The sequence below is a fragment of the Gossypium hirsutum genome, chromosome D13, assembly GCF_007990345.1.
Source record: "Gossypium hirsutum isolate 1008001.06 chromosome D13, Gossypium_hirsutum_v2.1, whole genome shotgun sequence".
Classification (NCBI taxonomy): domain Eukaryota; kingdom Viridiplantae; phylum Streptophyta; class Magnoliopsida; order Malvales; family Malvaceae; genus Gossypium; species Gossypium hirsutum.
The window spans coordinates 19,214,795-19,230,946 of NC_053449.1; the positions used below are offsets into that span (position 1 = coordinate 19,214,795).

General features: G+C 32.2%; 1 protein-coding gene and 1 long non-coding RNA gene across 2 annotated transcripts; both read left to right on the top strand.

The window, feature by feature from the left end:
• Positions 1-6,630: 6,630 nt before the first annotated feature.
• On the top strand, positions 6,631-8,476 carry LOC107918973 (peroxidase 3). Its single transcript, XM_016848528.2, has 4 exons — positions 6,631-6,916; positions 7,293-7,481; positions 7,570-7,732; positions 7,820-8,476. The coding sequence occupies exons 1-4, from the start codon at positions 6,707-6,709 to the stop codon at positions 8,233-8,235; spliced, it is 978 nt and encodes a 325-aa protein (XP_016704017.1). The 5' UTR covers positions 6,631-6,706; the 3' UTR covers positions 8,236-8,476.
• A 5,935-nt stretch (positions 8,477-14,411) lies between these two features.
• LOC107919566 (uncharacterized) lies at positions 14,412-15,852 on the top strand. The gene is made up of 4 exons (XR_001690387.2): positions 14,412-14,472; positions 15,313-15,416; positions 15,530-15,628; positions 15,739-15,852. It is a non-coding gene; the product is annotated as an uncharacterized lncRNA (long non-coding RNA).
• Positions 15,853-16,152: the final 300 nt, after the last annotated feature.

Consider the following 16,152-nt stretch of genomic DNA (forward strand, 5'->3'; position numbering starts at 1 on the left):
GAATTGTTGTGCTGCTAGTTTATGTAAATGACTTGCTAATTACAAGAAATGATATTAGGTTGATTGATGAGTTAAAGAATGTTCTTTATAAGAGTTTCAAAATGAAATACTTGGGAGAACTAAAATATTTCCTTGGTATTGAGATAGCACGGTCAAGCAAGGGCATCATTTTAAGTCAGCGAAAGTATACATTGGTGTTGATATCAGATGCTGGGCTTGGAGAAGCAAAATCAGCTGGCACACCACTTGAGCAAAATAAGAAATTCACCACAGCCGAGTACAATGAGCTTGTGCATTTGGTAGATAGTGATGGTGAGTTACTATTAGATGTATTGATGTATTAGAGGCTTATGGGTAGGTTGTTGTATCTAACAAACACTCGGCCAGATATCTCATATGCGATTCAACATTTGAATTAGTTTATGCAAAAACCCAAGAAATCCCATTATGAAGTTGCGTTTCGTATTGTTCGGTACATAAAAAAGAGCCTGAGGCAAGGGATTTCATTAGCAGCTGAAAACAAAGCACACATTATTGCTTATTGTGATTCTGATTGGGCCGTGTGCCCTATGTCAAGAAGGTCTATCACGGGGTTTTGTATTAAACTTGGGAGTTCACTTGTTTCTTGGAAATCGAAGAAGCAAAGTACAATTTCCCGTTCATCAACCGAAGTTGAATATATGAGTATGGCATCGACAACTACTGAGATAGTTTGGTTGGACGGTTTGTTAAAAGAAATTTGTTTTGACAAATTTGGTCCAGCTTTACTGCTTTCTGATAGCCAAGCAGCACTTCAAATCGTAGCAAATCCTGTGTTTCATGAATGGACAAAGCATATCGAAATAGATTGTCACTTTGTTAGAGAAAAAATACGAGATGGGTTAATTAAGACACAACATGTGCGCACTAATGAGCAACTTGCGGATATCATGACAAAGGCATTTGGTGTCCAACAACATGAGTATTTGATATCCAAGTTGGGGGGTTAAAGATCTTTATCACCCTCCAACTTGAGGGGGAGTGTTGAAGGGTTAGTTAGTTGTTAGTTGGTTAGTGTTTAGTTGGTAGCTTAAACTAGAAATTGTTAGTTGGTTAATTAGTTAGGGATTGAATTGAAGTTGTATAAAAAGTGGTTTCCCAATTAATAGAAGTTGTTTTGAGATTACTTTTCCCCTTTTCTATTTCGTGCCCTAATTGTTTTGGGTCTCAAACCAAATCGTGCAGAGATCACCAACGGTCTATCACGGCTCAACGGCGGCCATCGGCTGTCTCAACACCTTTTAACTTAATGAGTAAACATTTATCAAAACGACGTAATTTTACCTTTTAACTTAACGGTTTTGACTTTTAACTTTAGAAAATGTAAACATTTATCAAAATGACGTAATTGTGTAATTCATATTTGAGTTAAACCAAAAAACCTAATTTTTAATTCAAGTTGATTCGAATAACTTGATTAACTCAAATTACTCGAATATTTAATTCAAAATTTGAATTTTTCGAATCGAATCGAATTTTGCTCACTCAATAATCTTCACACTTAAAAATGTCAAAGTAACCCTAAAAAAAAGTATGTTCAGTGAAACAATATCAAAACATAAGTATTTTGAAAAATAAAATTTAAAAATTACAATAATCGAAGAAAAACTCGTTACCTTTTACAATTTTCCTAGATGGATTTCAGTTCCAATCAAGTAACTTTATTACTATAAAATCATATTATTTTTAAAAATTTTGTGAAATGTAAAATTTTAATTTGCATAGCTTAGCGTCTCATAGCTTTAGTCAATCCAACAAATAATTGCACAAAACAAGTTCTTAACAGCGCATGTGACCCGTGCTGGTTTGGTCAATAATTGATAGAATTTTGCGATCTAATCCTAAAAGGATGTGCATGAAAATGCTTAAAATTATTCTTGATCATATACTTTGTCTGAAATTTTCTTTTGTTTATCTTAATAATTTCAGTTAATTGACAATGATTAAACAACTCCTCAGGATAGCCGAGGAAAAGTGAAGTATGCCAACAAACACATGGTTCAAAGACGGACGCGTATTCTCCTCATTTTTGTTTTTCTTTTTTAAATGACAATTTGTACATTATTTCTCACTTTTTAATTTGTGAAGCTGTCATTATATGAATATATGTCGTTAATAATCTCCATTGTCCTGACCATATCTCTGTTGCTTGATGTTAAAATTTAAGTTTGAGACATGCATTATAAATTCATGTAAGCAACTTCAACTATTAATTTATAAGAGGGTACTTTCCAATAAAACATTATAAGAGGTTTAATTATGCTTCCAATTTTTATATGTTTTTACATTTAAAATTTAGTATTTCTATTTTTAATTCTTAAAATTTTTTTATTTAATATTTGAAGCACAATTGAGAACACAGTCAAAATAATTTTTGTTAATATATATATATTTAAAAAAAACCCACAAAACCAATATAAAGTGTGTGTAAACAATGTAAACAAAAAAAAAAAAACTCACTCTGAAAGGGTGCTAAAGAACCTTACAACCATGCATTTGCAATCGGAAATCTTACAACCTGATATGTAACCATTTTATTTGGTTATTTGGCTTTTCATGCATGTATTATTACCCACATGAGATTTAAAAAAAAAGAAAAAAGAAAGACATATAATCCAATTTAGCTAAACTCCATTGGTATTATCAAGTGGAGTTTAATTATTAAATCAAAAAGGTAGAGGGGATTAAAATTTTGGGTTAAAAGTAAAAGGACTAAATTTTAAATGTGCAAAAAGTACTTGAACTGAGAGCATAATTAGGCACTATAGGATTACTTCTTTTTTTTTTTAAATAATCTCATTATAGGTTCTGATCATATTTGATCTTTTTTGACACAATATCTAAGACTACCCAGAACCCCTCCCCAACCCATAAATAGGAGGATAATGCATTCAGTGCATTCAAACTCACGTATTCCTACTTTGGAAATAATTCCCATGCCAATCAAACTAAGGGACAGTTTAGTATTGCTTATAAGAAGCACTTTTGGGATAAAAGCATTCCTAAACAAATTATTTTTTGAGGGAAAAAATAGTTCTCTCAAGCAAAAAAATGGCCCAAAAGCACTCTTTTTAAAAGTTGAAAATTTTAGCTTCTCCCCAAAAGTGTTTTTTTTTAAATTACTTTTGAGAAGCATTCCTAAACTAAGCCTACGACTCGATCAACCACTATAGGATTACTTGAGCTACCTGATAATATATATAAATTATAAATGGTTTAATTATGAAACTCATCTCTTTACTTTCTGAAGTATGAGAAGTTAATTCTTCTACATTAATTTGTTAGAATTTAGTGACTATCATACAAAAACTAAGAAATTAATCTAATTGGTTGTAAACACATAAACTTAAATTATTGATTTTTTGCTAATTTATCGCATATAAATTGATACAATGCTGATTTTTGTTAATTCTATGCATATAAATATAAATGGTTAAACTAATTATTTTCAAATTAGCAAAAAATTGACAATGTAACTGAATTAGAATAACCTTTTAATTTTCATAAAATATAAAGATTAAATTTTGATAAAATAAAATATACAGACTAGATTCTCAATTTTCGTAAAGGGATGAAAGTCAAAATTGGACCTGCATGGAATATCCATATTATTCATCAAAAAGGTTGCCTAATCTTCTTTACAGCGTTTACTTGCTATTCCTTTATATTTTTTTCCTATTGAAATAATATCATAATAACTTCAATTATATATATAATGATGAATATCTAAAATTATAAATAAATAAATAAAATCACTAAAAAGGATGGTTAGACCTGTTCATGGGTTAAGCTGAGTTTTGTCAAAATTCTAGGCTTGTTTGCTAGGTTAGGGTTCGACTCGACCCGAAAAATGGGTTTAAGATTTTGTCCAAACTTGACTTAGATAAAAATGTTAAAACCATAGTCCGACCAGTTCGAATTAATTTTTTATATAATTTTTTTAAATATAATACATCAAAAATACTAAAAATATTAAAATAAATATTTCTCAACAAATTAAAAATAGATTAAAAATATTTATACTTAAATAACACTAAGATATGTGTAACTTAACAAGCAAATGCGTATAAAATAGTAACAAAATTAACAATAAAACAATATTTATACTATATCTAAACAATAACAACAAAATAATAGTAACATAATAGTGAAATGTTAGCAAAACAACGAGAAAAAAAGTAGCAGCAAAACAACAAGAAAACAACACAATTTTTTTTCGTTTTGTTAATTTGGGTCGGGCCCGGACCAAAAATCCTTACCTGAGACTCTATCCATTTTTAAATAGGTTTTACTTTTTTGCTGAATCTCATTTTTTAGGCTTATATTTTTATTCAAGTTCTTTCACTTTTCGAGCAAGCCTAATCTAGCTAATGGATAGACAGCACTAATATTTTTTTATTTGAAAAATGAAAATAAATTCAACTCTTCAATATAAAATAGTTCAGAGATAAAATAATTGAAAGAATTATATATATAAAAAAAAACCGAAAGTTTAGCAAATAAGATAGATTAAAAAGATAAACAGCCGAAACGTAAGGCATAAAAAACTGCATTGAGTTAACCAAATACTACTCTCTCCTTACAAATTTATGGGAGTATTGTTTATGCATTATTAAATTGTAATTATCGTGCCACATAGTGAGTTTTAATTAATGAACCTACTAAAAATCAGTCCATCTTCAAGGTATTTTATACAACTAATTTTAACCTTACAAGGCAAGCAGCACATGCCTTTCCCATATGCATATTATAAGATGATATAAAATGGAACAATCATTAACTAATTAATGATGTCAAAGTTGACCCAGAAAAATTATTTTCCAAGCTCAAATTATATGAAACTTAATTAATAGTATTTTAAAAAGATTTTGGCTTTCGATGTTTATCAATATTATTTAATGATAGTTAAACTATTATATAAGAACGTAAAAGTTTTTTTTTAAAATTTATATTTATTTCTAATTCTAGTTTTATCATTGGGTGCTATTTTAATTTATTCTATTAATTTAAATTTAAATATATTTATAATGTAAATTTTTATAATAATTATTCCAATGCATTACATTATAGGCGAATTTAGGGGCTGACAAAGGCCCGATCTCTCTAAAATAAAAAATTACTATTTAGACTTTTTAAAAATTTTAAAATTTTAAATTAATAAAGGTAAAATTATACTTTGACCCTCTTAAAATTATAAAAATCTTATTTAATCCTTTAAAAATTATAAATATATATATAGACTATTAAAAATTAAATTTTCATTTCGACTCCCCTAAAAAATTTCTGTGTTCGCCCCTTGTATCACATATTAAATCCATCCTTAATTTTCATCAACACTAAATCAAGTTATATTTTTATATTTGCCTATAAAAGAAAATAATTACATTCATATGCCAAACTGAAAAACACTAATCCAAATTTTACGTTTACAAAATTAACACGACAGGACACAAATAATACACAAACTATCATATATTAAACTTGATTCACTGTTAGTTATAGAAAAGTGACACTGATATCAAATTATTGAATTGAAAAGTATATAATATACAATAGCAATCGAGCAGGCCAACCAATTGATTTTATTCAACTCTATTATATCGTTCTTATCTCACATGGATAAATTCATGAATTAATCCATTAAATCTCAGTGTTTAACATGCTTAGCTTAGCTGCCAACCACTATTAAAACTAGATCTATTAATTAGGTGAATCGAGTTAATTTTAGGTAGGTTAAGTTGTATTTGATTAATATAAGTTTTAAAAATTTTAAATCAAAAGTTGAGTTATTATTAGTTTAGGCTATTTTGAGTTTGAGATAAATTGAATTTGAGGCTTATGTTTATTTTAAGGTTGGTTAATTTGAATCGGGTCAATTTGAGTTCTAAAATTATTAATTCATTCGAATTAAATTAAATTTTGAGTTTGAAACTCGATGTTTTGGATCAAGTCATTTGGTGTTTAGATTTATTTATTAAGATTATTTAAAAATCGAATTGTTTCGAGTTTAAATAAATAATCAAATTGACAAAAATGAGTTTGGAATGGGGTTGATGGTATTAAAATTTTAAATTTGAATCAAAAAGTATGAGGTATAATTACAATGATAATTAAGGTTACTTATAATTTAATCAACTAATTTGATTGAGATGGAAAGCAAAGCTTAATATCCGCATAACAAATTGTTTATTTGGATAAATTGTACCTACCCTTGATGTGACACTTGGAATCCTTTCTGTCATTGTCCGTAAGAGACTGGCATAATTAATCTTTTTGAGATTTAAAATTCGATTTTTTTAGCTTAATTAAAATTTATTTCAATACTTCAAACTCGATTCAAGGTAATAAAATATAAGTTCAATTTTCATGTTTCACTGCAAATTTAATTATTTATTCTGGAACTCAAGCTTGTATTCAAATCCAATTTGAGATTGTTCAGCACTAACTCAATACAAACTCATTTTACCCATTAAATCCAGTACTTAATACAGTATATCTTAATATAAAAGGTAACATGGATAACACAGGCTTCATTATCTTATTTGTTTTTTTTTTAATGTCTTAGTAGCTAAACTCAACGCCTATATAAACGTCCCTTGTTTTCCATACCATAACAACATCAAACTTGGCTGTCTAGAAACAGAAGTTAGTTCAAATTCTGTCAAAGATGGCAGGAACAAGTTCTCTAGGGATTGTTGTTGTTGTTGTTTTAGCATTGATTGGGTCAACACAGGCTCAATTGCAGATGTACTTCTATGGCATGAGCTGTCCTAAAGCTGAGCATATTGTGAAGGACTATGTTAAACAGCATATCCCTAACGCCCCATCACTCGCTGCCGCTCTCTTAAGAATGCACTTCCATGATTGCTTTGTTAGGGTAAACTTGTACCCATTTTTCCCTACTTTTTTCCACTATGGGATTCTTCATTTTTCTTATAATATTTATGTCCGATATTTGTTTTTGACATCTTTGAATATGTTGCCATACATTTAATTGGTTGATTTGGAATTTTTTAACAGCAAATTAAGTATTATTATTATTATTATTATGTTTTTGTTCATTTTTCATCTTTCGACTTTTTTCGTAAACAAAAGCTTTTCTAATTATATATATATATTTCAAACTCTTTTAAGAAATTTTAAATTATTGTTAATTAATGTTTTAAAAAATGATAAAATCACTCCGTTTAATCACTCTCTATGAATAAAAAAACATGAACACAAGGAATGAGAACGATGTGTTTTTTTTCCAGGGCTGTGATGCATCTCTGCTTCTAAACTCCACGACCGGCCAAGCAGAAAAGAATGCAACTCCAAATCTATCACTGAGAGGCTTCGATTTCATTGATAGAGTGAAGAGCCTCCTCGAAGCTGAATGCCCTGGCGTCGTCTCTTGTGCTGATATCATCGCTTTGGCTGCCAGGGACTCTGTAGTAACCATCGTAAGTAAACCAAAAAAATCACCTCTATTCCATTTTCAACATAAAAACATAACCATCCAAAAATGAAAATCCTCACTGTTTATCACAGGGAGGACCATTTTGGAACGTTCCAACAGGAAGAAGAGATGGTGTAATATCCAATATCACCGAAGCACTTGCCAACATTCCAAGCGCTCTCAGCAACTTCACTACTCTCCTTTCACAGTTCAATAACCTAGGACTTAACACAACTGACATGGTTCTCCTATCCGGTATAACATAATTACTATCGTTATTTTACGGTTTCGGCTCCTTCCGTTTCTGTGTCATATCATATGTGTTAATGAATTGTTTTTCAGGTGGTCACACCATCGGCATATCCCATTGCCCGGCTGTTTCGCCCCGATTGTACAATTCCACTGGCCCCGGCGGAATCGACCCAACCATGGACAGCGAGTACGCTGAAAACCTCAAGGCCAACAAGTGTAAAACCGCGAGCGATAACACCACAATACTTGAGATGGACCCTGGGAGTCGGAAAACCTTCGATCTTAGCTACTACTCACTCTTGCTCAAAAGAAGGGGTCTTTTCCAGTCCGATGCTGCTTTAACCACTGATTCAACTAGCTTGGCTTTCATCAACCAGCTCCTTTCCAGCCCCACACAGTTCTTCTTTGATGAGTTTGGCAAAGCTATGGAGAAAATGGGTCGGATTAATGTTAAGACTGGATCCGAAGGCGAGATCAGGAAGCAATGTGCACTTGTTAACAGCTAAGAAAAGAGAATTTTGTCTTTTCTTTTTCTTTGGTTTAAAATATTATTTATTTATAGGAATGGGGTTATGTGAATAAAGGGAATGGAGCGGGTGAAATGAACTTCGTTGTCTACTCAAAACTGTAGTGAAATTCATGGGGCTGGAACTGTATTTGTTGTTCATTCAATCGGTGTGATTTTGTAAGCAATATCTTCATGTATTAAGTTGGATTCATGGAATAATAAATTATAATTTTAAATCATACATCTCTTTCGACTCTCTCTTGCGCTGAGTTCATTTGGTATGAAGCTACGGATTTATTGAAATTTAAAGCAGTTTTTTTGGCCTGAAAATCTTGTAGTGCATAACAGTGTTAACGAGCAGCTGGTTTCCCGAGATTCAAAAGAACGAAAAATCAAGTTTGAAGGTATGTTTATGATAAATTAAAGGAAATAAAGCAGGCCATCGGTGCTTTTTATTAACGCAAGCTATGCACCCAACAGGCACATTAGGCATAAGGGGGGAGCAAGCAATAAATGTTACTAATATCATTTTGATGGATTAGTTATTTTGGGATTAAATTACTGACTAATATATTATAAGTTTTTGTCTTATTTTATAGATTTTTTTTAAATCTAAAATTTTAAAGTCCCAGTTATTCTATTAAATTTATTGATATAATAATAAATAATATTGTAATGAATTTAAATTTATCAGTAAATTTTTAAAATTCATTTAAGTTTTTGACCAAATAAAGTATGTAGATGGACTAATTATAAAAGTTAAGGTATTAAATTTTTAAAATTCATATAAGCGTTTGACCAAATACAGAAGATGATTGTTGTCGTCCTCTCGATGTTGGAGGACTAAGATTGAGGAGGTTAGCTGGTCAAAATAATTTTTTCCTGTTAAAGTTTAAATTTAGCTTCTCTCGAAAGTAGATGCTCTTTGAGTCAAAGTGTTGAGGAATAAATATAAATGTTCATTGTAAGAAGTATGTAACACACGTTACCCAACCTGAATAATTGGATCCAAGTCTGGTATGCCACAACTTAAAATCATACGAGTTTAGTAAAAGTATTTAAAATTTACAAAAACTTAAGATATTGGTGTAATCCTCAATACGACAAGAACAAAACAATCAATTTAAATATACGCCAAGAAAAGTATTTTAGACAGAACATTTAGCGAAAGCCTTATAAAAGTCGATAGAGTTATTCCTTTAGAAAAGTTTCAAGTGCATCATTGGCAGTTAATTATCATTCAAAACAGTTTGGTGTACACGACTAAAATATTATCTCAAAAACCATAGATCATTGGATCAAACACACACACACACACACACACACATATACTATTGGAGTTTACAAAAGATTTCATAAAACAAAGTTTAACAAAAACTGCAAATCATTAAAAAAAGGTAATACAAAATGTTTGTACATGCCACCCAACCCACGATATGCATGATACAAAAATTAACAAAAGGCTCACAATCAACAGTGCTCTAGCATAGTCCTTTCAGAATTCTCTTCCTTCAATAGACACTCTTGAAAAGAAAAATGTAACATTCCACCCTGCAAAGTCCTAGTGTTTGAATATTGTTTATTGAAGTATGGTGTTTAGGGCAAGATCTGAGTGGGTAAAGTATTAAATGTGACTAAGCATGTAAGTCTATGTGTGCGCATTTGGGTGAAGTCTATGTTGAGCGAGCTTAGTGGTTTGGTGGACTCCCTTGTAGAGTATATGCCACCCCAGTTGTTAGACAATTATGTTAAGTCTTTAGTTGAAGAACTATGTATTATTTTATTATTTTATTAGTTGAACAGTTTAGTTAGACAAATGGGAATTGATTAGAATAGAACTAATTTATGATGAGAGAGAAAGTACTTAATCATAGGAATCGAGGGTCTTTAGTGGGCTAATCAGACTTATCCACTAAACCCAACTTTTGCGTATAGTTGTATAAGGTTGGTATTGGCTTATTGAACAAGTTTTATGTTTTCCCTGGTGCCCATATTTTCTTCTCAAACTTTCTCTGCACTTTTCTCTCAATAAAACCTTAGATTAAAAGCCTGCTTGAAGATTTGGGTTGGTTGTATTCAACCAAATCTTTCGTTGTTTTAGCACATGGTAAATGTCGATGAACCTTAGGTTATCTCGTGGTTATTTACATGACCTTTGAGCTGCGCGCTTTAGCGTCAATTTTGAGTGTATGGAAGGAAATTTCCTGAATCTGGGTTTTATGATGATGTTACTAATAAGTTGTTTAGTTTTCTGGTATATAGTTTGATAAGTTTAACTATTTATATTATAACTCAAGACACTCTTGAAGGTTTTCATGATAAGGGCAAAGATCTTGCAGTTCAATCTTGTTATGTTTTCTAGTGAGTTCCTTCTTACTCCATGTGTGTGTAATGCCTTTTTTTTATGTTTGGTTTAAGGTAAGTATATATATTTTGTGAAGATGAAATGTTTGTGCAAGTATGATGGGTGATTTTTGTATTAGTTTGGTTTGGTCTATCCGTGTTAAAAATGTAAGAACTGTTCTTCATGTTTATGCCACTACCCTCTTGCTTCTAAAATGAATAATGTGATCTAAAGTATGAACATGGATTCATGGCATTGCCTTCAATAAAATGAGCATTGAACTAGCAGATCGCGATACATGAAAATGGTCGTGTAGCTTCTAGTAGGACAAGTGTTATTGCAAACCAGACTGGCAAATCATGACAAAGGAAAATGAATGAGCGAACGATATGGCTCTAAATAGGGACTAGGGTTTGTGGCTAACACGAAGAAAGTGGTTTGTATGATTGGATGGGCGTAGTGTACACGCAAAAGGAATAGTGTCTGGCGTATAGTCTGTCTATATTTGGAATCCACCAACTGTCGAATTGTGTGTCTGTGTTGAATTAGAAAGGTTTATACGAGTTATATGTATATTGCAATATTTTCCTCCAAAAATCACTAAGTTTTTTTTACTTAGTTACCTTTCCTTTTCAGGCCTGTTGATAAAGTAAAGGAATTTCTGAATACTATGCTAGAGGACTATTGTTGTCATGAGGCTTCTTATATTTTGTATTGTACATGACATAGGGGTGGTCTCAAGACATTTATCTTTTGAAGAATGTATTTTGTATCTAAACCTTTGATTATGAACATATGGTTCTAATGGAATTACAATAAAGTATTTATGGTTTTCAAAAGCGCACTATCTTATTTATTTTTGAATGATTAACAGTTTGCATTTTATATTAATTTAAATTGTGTCGTAAATAGGTTTATGGAAGACACAATTTTGGAAAATAATGGTTTTAAGGCAGTGACGTGCCATTCTTGGATCCTCCCTAAGGATCGGGTTTGGAGTGTTACAGAAAAGGTATTAGAGTAAGTTAAAATAAACTTAGTGAGTTCGAATGACAGAGAAAGCACATATAGATCATACAAAATAATACCTGAGATGATATCAAACCTTTCATAGAATTACAGACAAACTCGGTATATCAACTTAGCACTACACAGGGGCAATCACTATCCGCCAAATTAACCATAACAAATACTCAACCCATCTTTATGCTAGCCTCGTACCCAAAATTTAGATTTAGAAGCATATTAGTTATTTATATTCATATACATACACCCCCTTAACTCCTCATATCATTTCGGTTCAACCAAGTATGTTTTCTCGTGATCTGTCAGTCCGATTTGCAATATAGCTACCTAACTAGAGGCAACACAAACATAATCCTCCTGCTTCAACATCTCATCTCACATATCACATATCACATATCACATATTACATATCACATATCGATGGTATTGGCTTGTGCAGTAAGGAGGGTATTTACTTTGTAACGCAAATAGACCATACTCACTCTAATGATATTGGATAACCACCAATGAAACAGACACCATTTATATGCTATTGAGAGAGATTACGTACCTTACACAATATATATACAACAATGGAATTTATATCATATGGAAGTAAGAAAGAACTCACTAGAAAATCTAGTACAGTGATCTACTCATCAGATTCTTTGCCCTTGTTGCTAGGACCTTCATTAGCTTCTTAAGCTAAAAGAAAGATAAATATCCCTATCAGATTCTTAAACTATTAAAACTTAACATGCATTCAAGAATCAATATCAAACAACCCAAAATCAGGAAGTTTCCTTCCTCATGAGCAATTCTAAGGTCTATGTATGCAGTACTATAAACACATGAATCTCTTCGATTATAACTTAAGGGTTTACCAAAAATTACAAATAAGCTGTTGTACAAACGTAGGTACTCACTAAACACTGGGAACCCTTTTCATTGAAGCTTTCTACACTAAGGTTTTCCTAAGCTTATAGAGTCATTCTGAGAAAAAGAAGATGTAAAGGTGACATATGATAACCAACGATATCCTTATATACTTATGCAATGAAGACAATGTTTAATGGGAAAATCATATAATCCCACTAACACCCTTGATTCTTGTGATTAAATGCACTTAATAAGTTTTAAGTCTAATCATCTACAATATTTTAGTTTAGTACTAACTAGGTCTCAACTAAACCCCAACATGATTAACTAAGTCATCATAATATACACTAAATATAGAAATAAATCTATTAAAACTACGAACTTAACAAATTCGCCAACAATCTGGGGTGGGCGGATACTTAACAGAAGAGTCTGCCAAACCCTAGAGTTCGCCAAAACTTGAAGTTCGCTAGACAACGAATCCCACATAGTACGTTACTCAGCCAAAAAAAATACTTACTTACTCAATTCTACTCGGATTAAGCAACTTGTCTACCAAACAATAACTTGATATTAAGTCTCCATTAGGAGGGTTGTTACAAAGTAACTATTTGTTTCTTTGGAGATTGATGATAAAGGTCTTGCCTAAAGTATTTGCTAATGTTTATTGGTTTATTGGGGATGGTTAGCTTACAAATTTTTGGAATGATGTGTGGATCTGACAATTAGGGCCTCTTCTTATATTTTATAAAGGTGCTGGACAACCGGATGATATACTATGTGTTTGTGAGTTTGTTACGGAAAGTGGAAGTTGAGATTGGTCTTGTCTATGTTATCTTGTATCAGATCATATTATCTCTCATATCACAACTTTCTTACCTTCTTCTCCTAATACAGGTCAAGATCATTTAGCATGGAAATGGAAGAGGAAATATGATTTTTCTGTTAGAAAAAACAAGTTTAGAAAACGCAGTAGAAAATAAATTTAGGTAAAAACCAGAATTTTAAAATTGTTTCCAAAATAGGATCTTGATTTTGATATCTAAATTAATAAACACTTAATCAATATTGTACCTTTTTGATTCGTCTAGGATGAGTTCTTCGACCAAGTAGTCTTTTTCGCTATCCTTAAGCTCAAGTCTGCCGAGTGTAGGCTCGTTTCGAATTAGAAAAGTTTTCAAGAAAATTACCAGTGGGGTAATTTTGTAATTTCTCTAAATTTTTGGGTCAAGTTATAAATAAGAAAAATAGATTTAGAAATTTTCTGGAATAATCTCTTTACACCATGTTTGGTTGGGTGTAATGGATTAGCCATTACACCCCTAATTCGTGGCCTCACTGAATACCCTGTTTGGTTCGCTGCATTGGCCTAATACGGGCCTATTACGTTGCGGACGGATTCGAATTTTCTCTTCTTCAGCGTCGATTTGCTATTACGTTCCAAAATCAAAGATTGCCTAATCGGTCTCCCTTTTACCCTCCCAAGCAGAAATCAATTCTCCACCCCACCCCACCCCACCCTCTCCCTCTCCCTCCCAACATCAACAGAAGCTGCCAGCGAACCAAACCTCCAGCCAGTCCCGAATTTCATCTTGGCATGTGGTGAAACTAAACCATTTGTAGCTGCCGCAGTTCTCTTCTCACCGAAGATCTCTTGTCCTTCGACGACAATGGTTGCCTCCAAGAAGACCGTAAAGACCCTTTTACTTGTTTTCTCTTCTTCTTCTTTTTTGAATATTTAACCTAAATTTTCTGAAAACATGCTAATTCATTTTTATGTTGTTGATGATGGTATTTTGATGCAGAAGAAGACCCATGAGAGCATTAACAACAGATTGGCTCTCGTTATGAAAAGTGGGAAATACACTTTGGGTTACAAAACTATTCTCAAATCTCTCAGAAGCTCCAAATGTATTCCATTGTTTCTTTAAAAGTGGGAAATACCGCTTGACTGGAAGTTCTCTCAGGTGTTCGAAGAACGGACGGCCGGAGAGGAAATTCAGGAAGGTGTGCTATTTGGATTTATTCGATTTGGTTTCTCTTAGTGTTGATTTTGTCTCAGTGCTAAAGAATTATCAAATTTTATTGTTTTATCCTTATAGCTAATAATCTTTTTTTTCCCTTGCTATTTATTTTTCCATTGTTTAAATTGGTAATATATATTGTTGGATTAGTGTATAATGTTAAGATCTAGGTCTAGCTTCATGCACTGTATAGCTTCTCAAAGTGTGATGTGAAGCAATGAAGAATTTTTTGTGTTCTAGAATTAACTAATTATCGGTTGAGTTCAGTAATTAAGTTGAGATTAGATGTTATTTATTGAAAGTCTGAAGAAGGAATTCAATGAACTGTAGATTGATCTAATTACTAGGTTCCTGGTCTTGGAGGGTGGTGCACCATGTAAAAAATGTACTAAGCAAGTCCTTTGTGGTAAGAGACTGAGTTTGCCTGCGTGACTGATACTCTTTGACTTTAGGGTGTTATTTATGGACTAACATGGAAGTAAAACTAGTTTCATGCATTAATCAGATGGTCTTACTTAGGAGTCTGGCCATGCAAGTGACAGTTCGATGAGGTTTTGATCTAGTAAGAACCATAATTTCTTTGTGAACCATCTCGGGATGGGCTGTTATTAGTTTTGCTCTTCATGATGCCTTCCTTGCATTGGCCTCAACTCTAAGCGTGATTAAATAGAAAATTTTGAAGAGCTTTTCCATAATGCACTTTGCTTGATGAGTCTGCTTGTGTGAAGAAAACAGTTGCGGGCATGATATACTTGGTACTTATATGTCCTACATGTTCTGCTTCTCTTTTCACTTCATTTACATGCCATTGTTTCTTTTTCAGTTGATATCATATCTGCAATTGAATTCAATAGAAATGGCGATCACCTTGCTACCGGTGATCGTGGGGGTCGGGTGGTTTTGTTTGAAAGGACTGACACTCAAGACGTACGTTCTCTGACCATTTTTCTTTTTAATATTTCTGAACCTGCTTGTTTCACTTACTGTGATTCTCCGGTGTTCTGTTCTCACACTTTATCATACCGTTTTATAATATGTAGCATGTTGGACATCGAAGAGATCTAGAGAAGATGGATTATCCAATCAATAGGCATCCTGAGTTTCGTTATAAAACAGAGTTTTAGAGCCACGAACCTGAGGTATTTATGTTTGGTTTGTGGTAGACATAAACATAATGATTATTGGGAGTACATGCTAAAAACTTTCTAGACTTGAATATTGAAAACGTGTACTCCCTTGTTTAATACAGTTTGACTATCTGAAGAGCTTGGAAATTGAGGAGAAAATTAACAAAATTAGGTGGTGCCAGTCATCTAATGGTGCTCTTTTTCTTTTGTCGACAAATGACAGAACAATCAAGTTATAGAAGGTAGGTAAATGCATATTTTCTATTCCGGATTTTACAGTTATGAAGTTATACACAAATTATTATTGTGATAACTCCACTATTTTTTCCCAAGGAATATCAATATCCCAAAAGCAGCAACATAGCAAATCTACAAATTTAACCTTGTCATCCTGTTGGGTATTTCTAATGTCATTTCAAAATTGTAAAGGTACAATAGAAGAAAGTCAAAAAAGTATGTAACATGAACGTGGACTCAACCAAAGCCATGGGAAATGGTCCTATTGTTGGTTCAAGTATATCAACAAGCTCCAAACA